The 13603-nt window shown below is 31.3% G+C and overlaps 1 protein-coding gene across 1 annotated transcript; it reads left to right on the top strand.

Moving 5' to 3' along the window:
• The first annotated feature begins 6988 nt into the window (after positions 1–6988).
• On the top strand, positions 6989–9156 carry LOC109154679 (protein FAR-RED IMPAIRED RESPONSE 1-like). Its single transcript, XM_019302411.1, has 4 exons — positions 6989–7451; positions 7536–7569; positions 7960–8499; positions 8616–9156. Exons 1-4 carry the CDS (start codon positions 6989–6991, stop codon positions 9154–9156), a joined length of 1578 nt encoding a protein of 525 aa, XP_019157956.1.
• Positions 9157–13603: the final 4447 nt, after the last annotated feature.

Genomic DNA, 13603 nt, shown 5'->3' with positions numbered 1-13603 from the left:
ACTATATTAATTAAATGATTTTTAAAAACTAGACTAAAAGAGCATTAATTTGTTCATAAAAAAAGATTTGAACCCATGGCATAAGCCTTTTATAACATAAAATTTAGAGTTCAACCAACTAATACTCAAACTATTAATATTTTCAACATAAATATAGATTTTATATAATATTTCATGTTATACATACATACATACATACATACATACATACATACATATATATATATATATATATATATATATATATATATAAAGGGGTGGGGTGGGGGTGGGGGCAGCTGCCCCAACACTGGGTCCGCCCATGCATACACAGACATATATAGAGTGATGATCCAATGAGAACCTTTCTTCACGTGAGAACCTGTGAACTTATACATAAATGCACATAATCGTCTACATAAATGCATATGCACAATCTCATATTACAGTGCACAATTCATAGAATCTACCCCTAAAATAATTTGGGTGCATTTATGTAGGATTGTGTGCATTCATGTTGATTTGCTTAAGATGCGTCAGTTGTTGAAACTTAAGGTGCATTGGCCGAAAGCTTTAAGTGTGTTGTTTTCTTTCTTAAGGTGTGTTGTTTTTCTTCTTAAGGTGCGTCGGTGTAAAGTTTTAGGTGCGTGATTTTCTTTCTTAAAGTGCGTTATTTTCATTCTTAAGGTGTTTTAATTTGTTTTTCTTCTTAAGGTGTGTTGTTTTCCATTTAAAGTACGTCATTTTTTACAGTTTGCTTCTTTATTAATTGAGGACGCGCCTTTTTATTATTATTATTATTATTATTATTATTATTATTATTATTATTATTATTATTATCTATTATCTACTATATATATACTATATATATACTAATAAGAGCCTAAGAGAGTTAGGCCTATAATGGGTAGAAAAAATGGCGGTCAATTTTTTTAATCAACTGAATGGCTCAGATTGATCAGATTTTAATTTTTCCTTGAGATTTCCTAATTTATCCCTAATGAATATGATTATCCGTTAACTTTTCCGTTAAATATTATCTTTTCCGTTAATTTCTGTTAGTTCACCGTTAACTTACTCATTGATTTTAATAAGAAAGGTCTTAGGTTCGAACTACATCCCAATCAAAGTTGGTTAATTAGTACTCTATTTTACTCTTATTAAATTAATTAAAAATAATAATTTAGTAGCTACAACAAAAAATAATACATATGCATTTCTTTAATTTAGAATGATGTGTCTACAATGTCTTTATTCATTAAAAATTATTCATTATCAATAAATTAAATAAGAAAAATAATTTCATTAGTTATATTGTCTTTATGTCTCTCCAATATAAAAATTTTTTAATTAATATCATAGTTATAATACAAAATAATGTTATATATTTATTTACCAAATATTTTATTATAGCATGAAAAATTTTAAAAATTTAAATTAATAAAGTCAATTATATTAACTACATGAGGGATTTGTTGACGAAGAGAGTATTCAAATCACACAACAAATTGAAGTGAGAAACTACCTCGCAATGTCCTTGTTTGACAATCAGCAGTTAGCAGCTAGCGTTAGCGGATTATATTAGCGGATTTGACCAGCGAATTATATCAACGGTTGGTAAAAAGATATTTGAAAAGATTAGCTGTTTAAATTAACATTTAAAATGACCTAAGGGTATAATAATAATAATAATAATAATAATAATAATAATAATAATAATAATAATAATAATAATAATAATAATAATAATAATAATAATAATAATAATAATAATAATAATAATAATAATAATAATAATAATAATAATAATAATAATAATAATGATAATAATAATAATAATGATAATAATAATAATAATAATAATAATAATTGTTTTAATAATAATTTTTTTTTTAAATATAGATGTGTTTTGGAAAAATATTGTAAATTGCAATGTTTGTATTTTCAGTAGTTTGGAACAAATTGTTGCTTCAAACTGTTGAATAACCAAAACACTTTCTTTAGCATTTTGATCTTTGGGTTACATCATATTTAACAATCGTCTAATATATTTCGGTTACATTATAATTAAAAAATTTAAATTTTTACTACATCTAAATTCTTAAATTAGGAATTTCTTTATCCATAATAATTTATTTAACAATAATGATTGAACTAAATAAACACTGAGCAAAACACCTAAAGGACTGGTACCGTTGATTCATTCATTGATCTTATATATATGTGCATTCATTAAATATATTAGAACCCTTTGCAACAAAAATACTTGGTTACTATTTAAAAAAAGTTTAGTAAAAATTATAATGAATCTCCTATATTAATTACATTGTATTCATATACTATGAATTACATATTTAAATAAACAAATTAGACATTAAATTACTTATGTTGAACTTCTCATATATAATCTTGCATTTATATACTTTCAAATATTTATTTAATTATAAACATTGGGTAGAAAAAATGACCGTCAAATTATTAAATCAAATGAATAGTTTAGATTGTTCAGATTTTAATTTTTAATATTGGGTAAAAAAAATGACCATTAGTCTAAATCTAATATTAAAATCTAATATAGAATTATAAGTACAACATTAATCTAATTATAATATTAAAGTCTTAATAGAACTCAAACTACAAATTCTACTGCCGGAATCTCCTCAAACAATATTAGTATATATTTAATATTTTATGCTTTAATTTTTATTTGCTCTCCCTTATGTCCCGTATTTGGTTTCAACCATACCCATACAATTATTTTATTGACAATTATAATCAATCTTGACTATATTATCTTGCATATGTAAACTTAAATACCAATTTAAATACGCAAATTCAACATTCAATTATCTATGCATGGACAATTCTAATATAATCTTGCATTGATATACTTTAAAATACTTATTTAAGAAAAACATTGGGCATTATCTCAATCGCGCAATGCGCGTAAAAAACTAGTTATTATTATAATTTTCATTGATTTGAGTCATTGTTCAACGGCTCAGATAAAAACGCATATTTACACCTAAACAAGTTTCCGCACCAGAACTCATCTATATATCACCTAGGCATGAACAATAATGCATGGAAGCGTGCTTGTTGAAATGGTTGATTGCACATATGGTGCATTCAAAGTATAGATGTGACTGCATGAAACATTTGACACATCTTACATCAACAAATACAAAAATAGGAAATAAGTGATTAGTATATATACGCTTATTGAAAGGAAGGGTTGCTATCAAAACAAATCATATACACTTCGGTTCGAATAAACCAGGTGAATCTAATAGCATGTTTAATTCATAAAATAGATTACCATTGGAATAGTATTCCCAAAAATAGATTTATCCAATTGTTTATTAAGTTATTTTATTCTTAGAAATAGTATTTCCGAGTATGATCTATTCATCTTGCAAAAAAAAAATAGTCCGAAAAGACCTTGATATTAGCATTTTCAGAAATAGTCTATATTTAGTAATACATAATTTATCCTTATCTAGTTTTGTTAAATATTATAAATGTATTCTATAATAAATATAGGGTTTAATTTATTTTTGTTAATACCTAATCTCTTTTTTAATTATTAGCTTATTTTTGTTATATACTATAATAATAATAATAATAATAATAATAATAATAATAATAATAATAATATTATTATTATTATTATTATTATTATTATTATTATTATTATTATTATTATTATTATTATTATTATTATTAAAAATATTCTTTTTGTTATGATTTATACAACAATGTGTGGATCATAAATTTGCCACATACAAATAGACAAACATCATAAAAATGGCAATCATTATTGTGTGGACCATGGTCCATACAAGTTGTGTGGATCATATTTTGTATATTGTAAAATAATGTACATTCAATACAAAAATAATGTACATTCAGTACAAAAATAATGTACATTATATTCAGGGGATGTACATTATTTTTGTACTGAGTGTACATTATATTGTATAATATACACTCAGTACAAAAATAATGAACATTCAGTATAAAAATAATGTACTTTTTGTTATGGTCCACACAACACTGTGTGGACCATGGTCCATATAATAATTTGCCTAAAAATGGGTTCACCACACGTGGAGGGCTGACTATCAAATTAAATGAGAAGATGTCCCACTCGTTTTGATAGTGGTCCATTTTTAATGATTGATTTGGACTATTCGTTTTTTTTTGTCTATTTTTCATTGCAATGTGGGGAATGGCCTCTTTGTAGACATTTTAAAGGAAATTGGGCTTCCTATGCAATTTGCCAAACTTGTAGGGCCTAAGGGACAATGCTTTTAATTTCTCTCTTGTCCTTTTGATATGTTTATGCCTTATGGCATTGGTTAATCTAATGGCCCTAATTAGGCAAATCAGTCTTTCTAGTTGATTATGTGTTTTTTTAGATAAGCTATAATGATATTTGGTAATGTTTTAGATTATTGAAAATAATTAACAATTATAATTAATATCATTTTTAATATATACATCATTTGAGTTGAGTCAATACGATTAAATTCTATCTCTGAGAGGATTCTCTCAATATCTATTTTTATAATTACAAGGCTCGAATTTGAAATCTTGTTTAAAGGAAATCAAATTTGAAAACTTTTACCAGAATAATATTTAATTATTATAAAGCAAGTCTCATAAATTGTTAAATGGACTAAACTCAATAGAAAGTGTCTAAAATATCATATCCTTGTAGACATTTCACCAAATTTCATCTTTCCATATGTAACAGCAATTCATGAATCTTAATATTAAATTTATCAAATATATATGCAATCATCACAATAATTTGATTAAATTAAATAAACTTTATAGTGCATTTATACATATCTAATAGTGAGTGGCTGCATGACCGCACAGGAACCTAACGCTATATATATATATATATATATATATATATATAATAAGTTTGAATATAATAGACTTAATAAAAAAGCAACTTTTAAGCAACCCTACAAATTAAAAGTATCCAAAGCGTTACATGACAAGGGATTTTTGGACCATTGAATTCCTAGCTAAGCATACAATTGGTGGGACTTCTTTATTTACTTAAATACTTCAAAATATCCCAACTACTTCTTACATTTTCTTTTCTTAAACTTTTTTTTGAAGTATTTTTAACATGGGATACTATATTTTTTTTTTGAATGCTACTAGCTCTATTACATTGTAGTATCTGTTCATATACTTTCTCAACCTACTGAAACACAAAGAGCTAATAACGCCTCCACTGAGGCTCGAACTTACAACCTTCCAAATGGAAGTCCAACCCGGGTACCATTGGACCACATAGTCCTGGTCATGGGATACTATATAAGTTAACAGTTTTTAAAACAAATTTAGGCTCTACACACAAATAAAAATAGTAAAATTAAATATAGAAGTGAATAAAAATGGAAAAATATTAGTTCCTCCGTACAATTTTATATGTATATTTATTATTCTTTGACCAACTCTTCAATCCCTTCTTTGGTATTATTTTAAAATTTAATTTGTTGTATTTTTAATAGTATTTTTAATTTAATTTCTAAATATATAAATTTTATTTACTAACGGTAAATTAAATATTATAAAAAATTAAATTGTAAATAATTATAGTCAAGTCTCAATAATATAATCAGACATATATAATGAAATAATAAGAATAACTTACAAAAAAAAAAATGGGATTTAGCCAAGCCAAACCCCACAACTATTATACCTGGACTAGGTCAACCTTGCAAGGTAGACCCTGATCCTAAATTGTGTATTTTTAGTATTGGAATTATGAATATCTGGAATATAATTTGTGTTTTTAAGTTATGAGAATTTGTAAATACAATACAATGTACGATTATCACAAATTGTGAATTTTAAAAGATAAATTATGAATATTTAGTATGTAAATTGTGTATCTTTCGATCAGGGTTTACAAAATAATTTGCCCACAACTATGGATTGGTATTTTACCGCAAATTATGCTGTGCATCTGTATGCACCATGCATGGTGCATACAGATGTACACGACGTCGTTTTAGCCTAATGACGCAGTGTTTTATAAAAATAAAAAAAATAAAAAAATAAGTAATTTCCATAATTGTATAACAACAATTCCAGAATTTGAAAACAATAATTCCATAATTTCATAACTATATTTCCAGAATTGCATGTCTATATATTCAGAATTAGTGGGGTACTCTGTTTTGGCAGTTTGTTGCGACTGTGTATCCAGAACTGTATAACTATATTTCCATAATCATATAACTATATATACAGAATCTGTAGGCACTCTGTTTTTGCTGTTTGATGAACTGTTTGAAGTAATGTTCACCATGTCTATATTATGTAGTTAGTGAAGGCATTGTGGATGGTTCAGTGAGTTCAGATCAAGTAGATGTAGATGTTGATGGATCTTCATCAATTCCAGGTTTATTCATAGCGGTTTACCTTTTAATTAGCAAATTATGGTTAGGAATTATATGTTAATGGAAATGGTTATTATTGTGTTATATTTCCAGTTGATCAAGATTTGGTTGGTTTGGTAGTAAGTAATGTTGATGAGGCTTTTGAGGTGTATAACAGTTATGCATATAGACTTGGTTTTAGTGTGAGGAAGGGTCATCAACGATACAAGGGATCTACGAACACAATTCAAATGAATAAATTTTGTTGTTCTAAGGCTGGTTATAAGGCAAACAGTGGGGTTAAGGCTTATTCCAAAATTGACACAAGGACAGGGTGTGGAGCGTTTGTTCAATTTGACGTGGGTGATGATGGGTTGTGGACAGTTACAAAACATGAGAAAGTACACAATCACGAGTTATGTGTGTTCAACAAGAGTCATCTACTTCGTTCACATAGGAGTGTCGGAGATAATCAGCTCTTATATTTACAAGGTTTGAAGGACAGTGGTGTTGCATTGGCAGATGGTATTAGGTTCCTAAAACACCAATCAGGGGGGTCCCCTTGAGTTGGTTTCACCAGTAGAGATGCTTATAATTCAATGGCTGCGGATACTGTCAAGCGATTGGATGGAACGGATTCTAACTCTTTAATTGAAATTTTTAGGAGGAGGCAGTCTACCGAGACTGATTTTTTCTTTGATTTTGAACTTGATTTGGATGCAAGGTTGTGCAGTTTTTTTTGGAGGGATGGTCAAATGAGACGAGATTACGAGGTGTTTGGGGACTTGTTAGTGCATGATACGACATATCGCACAAACAAATACGATATGATTTGTGGCCCTTTCGTAGGGATGAATCACCATTGCATGAATGTAATGTTTGGATGCGGGTTTTTGATGAACGAGAGGATAGAATCGTTTGTGTGGTTGTTTAAAGCGTTTTCAAGATCGATGGGTGGCAAGTCTCCACAGACTATTATGACAGATCAATGTGCAGCTATGACTGCTGCTATATCTAAAGTGTTTCCAACATCACGTCATCGTCTTTGCATATGGCATATTGGTGAGAATTCAAAGAAGCATATCAAGACGTTAAGGAACAATAAGGATTTCTTGGATATGTTTAACTACGTGTTGAAATACACAGAGACCGAAGCTGAATTTCAATTCTATTGGACAAGGTATGTTAGTAATTAGTCGTTTTTATTGGATTACGTTTCATATGCATATGAATTATGGATGTATAGTATAGTAATTATGGATGTATAGCAGGTGAACTGACTGGTGGTCACTGGAAATGTAGTTTATGGATTATGGATGTATAGTGCATCAATTATGGATATATAGTATTTCGATTATGGATATATAGCAGTTGAACTTTACTGGTGGTGCCTGGAAATATAGTATTCCGATTATGGATATATAGTATTCCGATTATGGATATATAGTATATCGATTATGGATATATAGCAGTTGAACTTACTGGTGGTGTCTGGAAATGTAGTAGTATGGATTATGGATATATAGTCTATCAATTATGGGCATATAGTATTCCAATTATGTATATACAGCAGTAAAAATTCTGAGTATGTGTTAGATGTGGTGATGCTGCTTGTTAATATTCTGCTTCATAAACATTTGGGATTTTGTCTTACCATTTTCATGTTGGTGACTGACTATAAATGTCACAAGAATACTTGGTTAGAAAAGCTATATGACTGTAGGGAGAAGTGGTGTCCAGCATTTAACAAGGACTATTTTTCTGGGGGCATTCTATCATCACAAAGGAGTGAAACTACAAATCATTCGATTTCTAGAAGGTTGTCCAAGACAGGGGGTCTTTGTGATTTCTATTCATCGTTTGTAAGCGTAATTTCTGAATGGAGAAGTAAAGAGAACGGTGAAAACTTTCGGTGTGCTCAAGGGGTACCCGCTATGATGATGGAGCATGTGAAACTTCTTTCACATGCTAGAGAGGTATACACGATTGAGATATATTTTCTGTTTGAAGAACAATTCATGAAAGGCAGTGCCTGTCATCAAGAGATGGTGGTGAATGATGGCCATCAACAGAAATATCACGTGTGGCGGCCAGATATAGATATTATAAGGCATGAGGTTTTAACCCAGCTAACTTGGACATTTCTTGTAGTTGCAAGTTGATTTCTGAGTTGGGAATTCTATGTTGTCATTGTCTACGCATTCTTCATGTACATTGTGTTTCTAGTATCCCCGACAAATATATCCTTAAAAGATGGACTAAAAAGGTTATTGATGGTAGGAATGTCAACATTGATTCTATGGTTTATAATGTTGGTGTCCCTCCATCAATTTGGGTGTTCGATATTAGTAGGAAATTTCAAAGATTAGTTGTGTCTAGTCAAGATAGTAGCGTAGCTAGGAAATTGTGTGACGAAGCTGTTGATGATGTAAAGAAAAAGGTTGAAGCCGAGGTTGGGCATGTGCATATTAAAGAGTGTGGTGTTTCATCTTCAAGTGGTGGTGTTCAAAATCCTTCAAGCCGGAGATTGAAAGGTGAGCGTAACAAAAGGAGGAGTGGTGTTATTGAAAAGAAGTATAGTCTTGCAAGGGGGAGAAGGAGTGCTGCAAATAAAGCTGCATTGAGTACAAAGGGTGCTGTTCAGTCTTTGGTGTTGGAAAACATATCCAAGCTTGCTGGGGATGGATACCTTGTACATCCAAGTTCTTCGAGTTCAGATTTTGTTCAGTTTAGTAAGGGTTTAGATGACAATGTAGGTGTAGATTGAGAAATACAAGTTGTTATCATTGTTTTATGCAATTATGGACTTTTAGTTTTGTAATTCTGGATATGTAGTTTTGCAATTATGGAACTATAGTTATGAAATTATGGAATTATAGTTATGCAATTATGAAATTGTAGTCATGCAATTATGAAAGGTATGCAATTATGAAATTATAGTCATGCAATTATGAAAATATAGTTATGCATTTATGCATGTGTAGTTCCCATTGTGATGGAATTTGTAGTTACGAAATTGTGGTGTATAGTTATGCAAGTATGGATGTATAGTTTTGCAATTATGGTATTATTGTTACGAAATTATGGAACTATAGTTATGCAATTATGGAATTGTTTATATGCAATTATGGAATTATAGTTATGAAATTATAGAATTATAGTTATGCAATTTTGGAACTATAGTTATGCAATTATGGATTTATAGTAGTCATGCAATTATAGATTTGATACTTGAAAACAAAACAAAAAAAAAAAGAAAAAAAAAAGAGAAAGAGGTGCATAGATCAGATGTAAATTGTTATTCAGCTATTAACATCATGCATTCACAAAATACAAGTCACATTGTCAGTGTAGTTCACAAAAACTTTCACATTGTTTAGAATTTAGTCAACATGTTGAAGAATATTCATTCAATTCTTCTTCGAAACACTTTTGGCCGCTTGTAGAACCTCCCCCCTGACTGCATTCATTCTCCACTTTATGAGGTTGGCAGCATATTTCGCTCGCAGTTCGCACATGAAGTTTGCCTATAAACAAAGAACATTAAGTAATTAGTCATTTGCAGTTTTATTTTTTTTTAAATGTATTTTGAAACTATAATATGTATTGTAGTCTAACATTCAAGCGCATATTCTTCTTGAATCTTGGCTGCCAGTCTTGTAGAGTCCCTCGGAATGTCTCCATATGCCAGAGTACATAGATTCCGCAATCAGTGACATTTTCAGTGTTTGCCCAGTCCAACTTAAGGTATTTTATATCACTTTTTGAAATTTCACATACAAGGTGTGGCACTCGGCCTTAAGGTAACCACTGAATGCTTCAATATAGTCAGAAAAGTTAGTTTAGTGTTGATAATGCTTTTAAGTCAATAGATAGGTAATGGTAAGAATGTCAAGTTTTTTTATCAAAATTACCAATAAGTGTGGGCAGTTGCCATATTTGTCCTTCTCTGAAACATCAGCTGGTAACTCCTTGTTGTCAATGACCTGTACTTTATGTTCTTTCACATTGAAGCAGACCAAGAAGTAGTGACCATGGCGATGAACTGCGAAAAATATCTAATTCCAATTCAAAGTTAAAGCAATGTTAGTATTTTTTTGGACATGATAAAGTCAAATTGGACATGGGTAATAGAACTTACCAGATCTGCATCACTGATGTCTAGGTTTCCGAAGCTGGTTATTTCATAGCTCAATCTCTCATTGAAATTCTTCATTTTTATGTCAGTTGGGAGATCCTTCATCCACTGGTCATTGGGATCAATTTGAAGCTGCATACACAAATGCAAGAATGAGTAGTCATAATCCAAATAATATTTGTTGAAAATGTTAAAGTTATACATACAAAGTTATATATATACACTTCCAGAATTGCACAACTATAGTTCCATAATTGCATAACTATAATTCCATAATTTCATAACTATAATTGCATATCTACAATTCCATAATTGCATAACTATAGTTCTATAATTGCATAACTATAATTCCAGAATTACAAAACTATAAAACCAGGGGCTCACAGGTACACATCCAGAACTGAATAACTACATATCCATAATCTAAAAACTATATATTCATAATTTGTGAACACTTACATGTACTAGGGTGGAGAAGTAGACCCGCTTTGTCTTCCCAACCGCACGGGACATGTTTAGCAATGTAAAACATAGGGACCAGACATCTAGAAAGCTGCTCAGTAGCTCACCATTGCACAGAGTTGCAAAATCATCCCTTGACAAGTAGTAATCACCATATTTGAACAATGTCTCTCTACAATACAGTAAATAAATAAATATAAGAACATAAATTAATGAATAAAATTTAAGTAAAATAGGTGGATGGAAACATACCCTCCCGGGTGCTCACTTGAGGCTTCCAAAAATGCGTAGTTTGAAACAACCTTTTCTTTGGGAGTTGCATTATGGATGGAGCCTTTGTTCTTAGTCCAATATGGTGACCTCAAATAAAGTGGGATGTTTCTGAATTTGCGCACAGGTCTCTTTCTCACAGTAACATCCTCAACATCAGATTCACTTTCTTCCATAGCTCTGTTGTCCAGAAAAAACAGAGGCAGTTCATAACCCTACAAGTATAATTCCAGAATTGTATAACTACATTTCTATAATCTATAAACTATATGTCCATAATTTGAGAAATACATATCCATAATTGTAACAATCAATGTCAATAGTTGAATAAGAATATATTCATATTAATCAAACTTAATATTCATAATTATTGATGAATTGAAAACCATATTCATAGTCTAAATCTGCATAAGAAAGCAGTAACCTACTTATCAAATTCATCAATCTCAGCAGCAGCTTGGGCAGCAGGGGTAGTAGGAGTGGTGGATTTTTCGAATGGCACTCTGATTAGTAATGGAGTTGCTTCCTTCTCCGTTGAGGTTGATACTCCTACACTCCTCACAATGTTATCCACCAAGGTGTGCAAAGGCTGCTGTTGAGATGGTGGTGGGGTTGGTGTAGAGCGTCCAAGTAGCTCAAACGATGGGGGTTTTATTTCAATTTCTTTTCTGGTTTTTTCAAAAGCTGCTACCAGAGAATCAACTGCTGATGTGAAGCTTTCACTTCCAAAGAAGATGTCATCCAACTGCGAGGCAGTTGGGCTAGGAGTCGGTTGAATTGTGCTTGCAGCACTCAGCATTGTTGATATTCCTGAAAAAGCCCTCTTCATGATGTAAACCGGGGCCCCTTGCTTGCCAATGTCAGACATGACCTGACCGAACTCAAGGACATCTGCTGTAAGCCGTTGAAGCACGTGTGTTACTCGGTCAACATTAGTCAGAGGCACAGATGGAGTTGGAATAGATGGTGTAGCAACAGGGCTGCACACTGGCCTTGGTATTGCAGCAGGAGGAGGTGCAGGTCGGGGTGATGATGTAGATGCAACGGCAGTAGGTCTCTGAAATCGAGGGATAACTTTGCCCTTACCAAAACCCCATGATTTTATCTCAGCCGATACTCGCCTGCGTACAAGCATTTTTGTCCAAGCTTTGATTGCCGGGAATGTTCGGTTGACAGTCATGCCTCTGAGCTCTACTCGGTCAAAGTAGAAGAGCTTCAAGAATTACAGAAGAGTATGTTAAAGAATTGAATAACTACATATTTAGAATTGTATGGATACACATTCTTATTTGCATAACTATAATTCCATAATTATAAAACTACATATCCAGAATTGCATAACTATAATTCCATAATTGCATGACTATAATTCCATAATTGGATGACTATAATTCCATAATCCATAAACCACACATCTATAATTGCATAACTATAATTCCATAATTGTAAAACTATTATTCCATAATTGCAAAACCACAATTCCATAATTACAAAACTACACATCCATAAGGGCATAACCACACATACATAATTGCATATCTATGATTCCATAATTGCATGAATATAATTCCATAATTACAAAACCACACATTCATAATTGGATAACTATAATTCCATAATTGTAAAACAATAATTCCATAATTTCAAAACCATAATTCCACAAATACAAAACTACACATCCATAGGTGCATAACCACAACATCCAGAATTGAATATCTACAATTACATAATTGCATAAATATAATTCCATAATTAGAACAGTTTATGTATAATGGGATCTTACCAGGATGAATACCATTGGACCTCCAAAGGATCTGGTAGGAGAGTCTTTGTAAATGTCATATGAATCAATGAAAGACCTGTACGTGTACTTGCACCAATTAAGTCTTGAGATTGCCCGGATGTTGAGCAATGACTTGAGAACTCGATAGTTGGCATATCTTCCAGTATTTCCCCGGAGCAGAGATGAGACAGCAAACACCACAAAGTCTCTCTTGAAGGCATCTCCATGGTCACCTCTCCTGATTATTTCATCAGGCATCTTTGTTGTTATGGGTGACCCTGACTTGACATTCCATCTTTTCCTCCACTCAGTCAGGACCTTATTATATGCAGCTGTAGAATTTTCCTCACTCTTTGTACCTTCCTCAACATCTCTCTTCCCTCGGGGGAGTCCCAAGATGTATTCAACATCCTCTTCACCAACATGTAGATGGTCACCATCCAATATGAAGTCTGATTTGAAAACATCAAACCTTTGCAGAAGATACTCAACAAGTTGTGAGTAATTGCTTGAGAATTGTAGGTGCAGCAGCCCTCCAAAACCCATATCAATCACAGCATC

Source organism: Ipomoea nil, unplaced genomic scaffold (genome assembly GCF_001879475.1).
Source record: "Ipomoea nil cultivar Tokyo-kokei standard unplaced genomic scaffold, Asagao_1.1 scaffold2653, whole genome shotgun sequence".
NCBI lineage: Eukaryota > Viridiplantae > Streptophyta > Magnoliopsida > Solanales > Convolvulaceae > Ipomoea > Ipomoea nil.
The sequence above is the reverse complement of the archived record's forward strand: the minus strand, read 5'-3'. Positions and strand labels throughout refer to the sequence as shown.

What these genes read in the sequence shown, in the direction of transcription:
- LOC109154679 (XM_019302411.1), top strand. Translation starts at nt 6,989, where the DNA reads ATGGCTGCGGATACTGTCAAGCGATTGGATGGAACGGATTCTAACTCT. An exon ending in TCTTTGCATATGGCATATTG is followed by an intron (nt 7,452 to 7,535) that starts GTGAGAATTCAA and finishes TGAAATACACAG; the next exon opens with AGACCGAAGCTGAATTTCAA. An exon ending in CCAGATATAGATATTATAAG is followed by an intron (nt 8,500 to 8,615) that starts GCATGAGGTTTT and finishes TTGTGTTTCTAG; the next exon opens with TATCCCCGACAAATATATCC.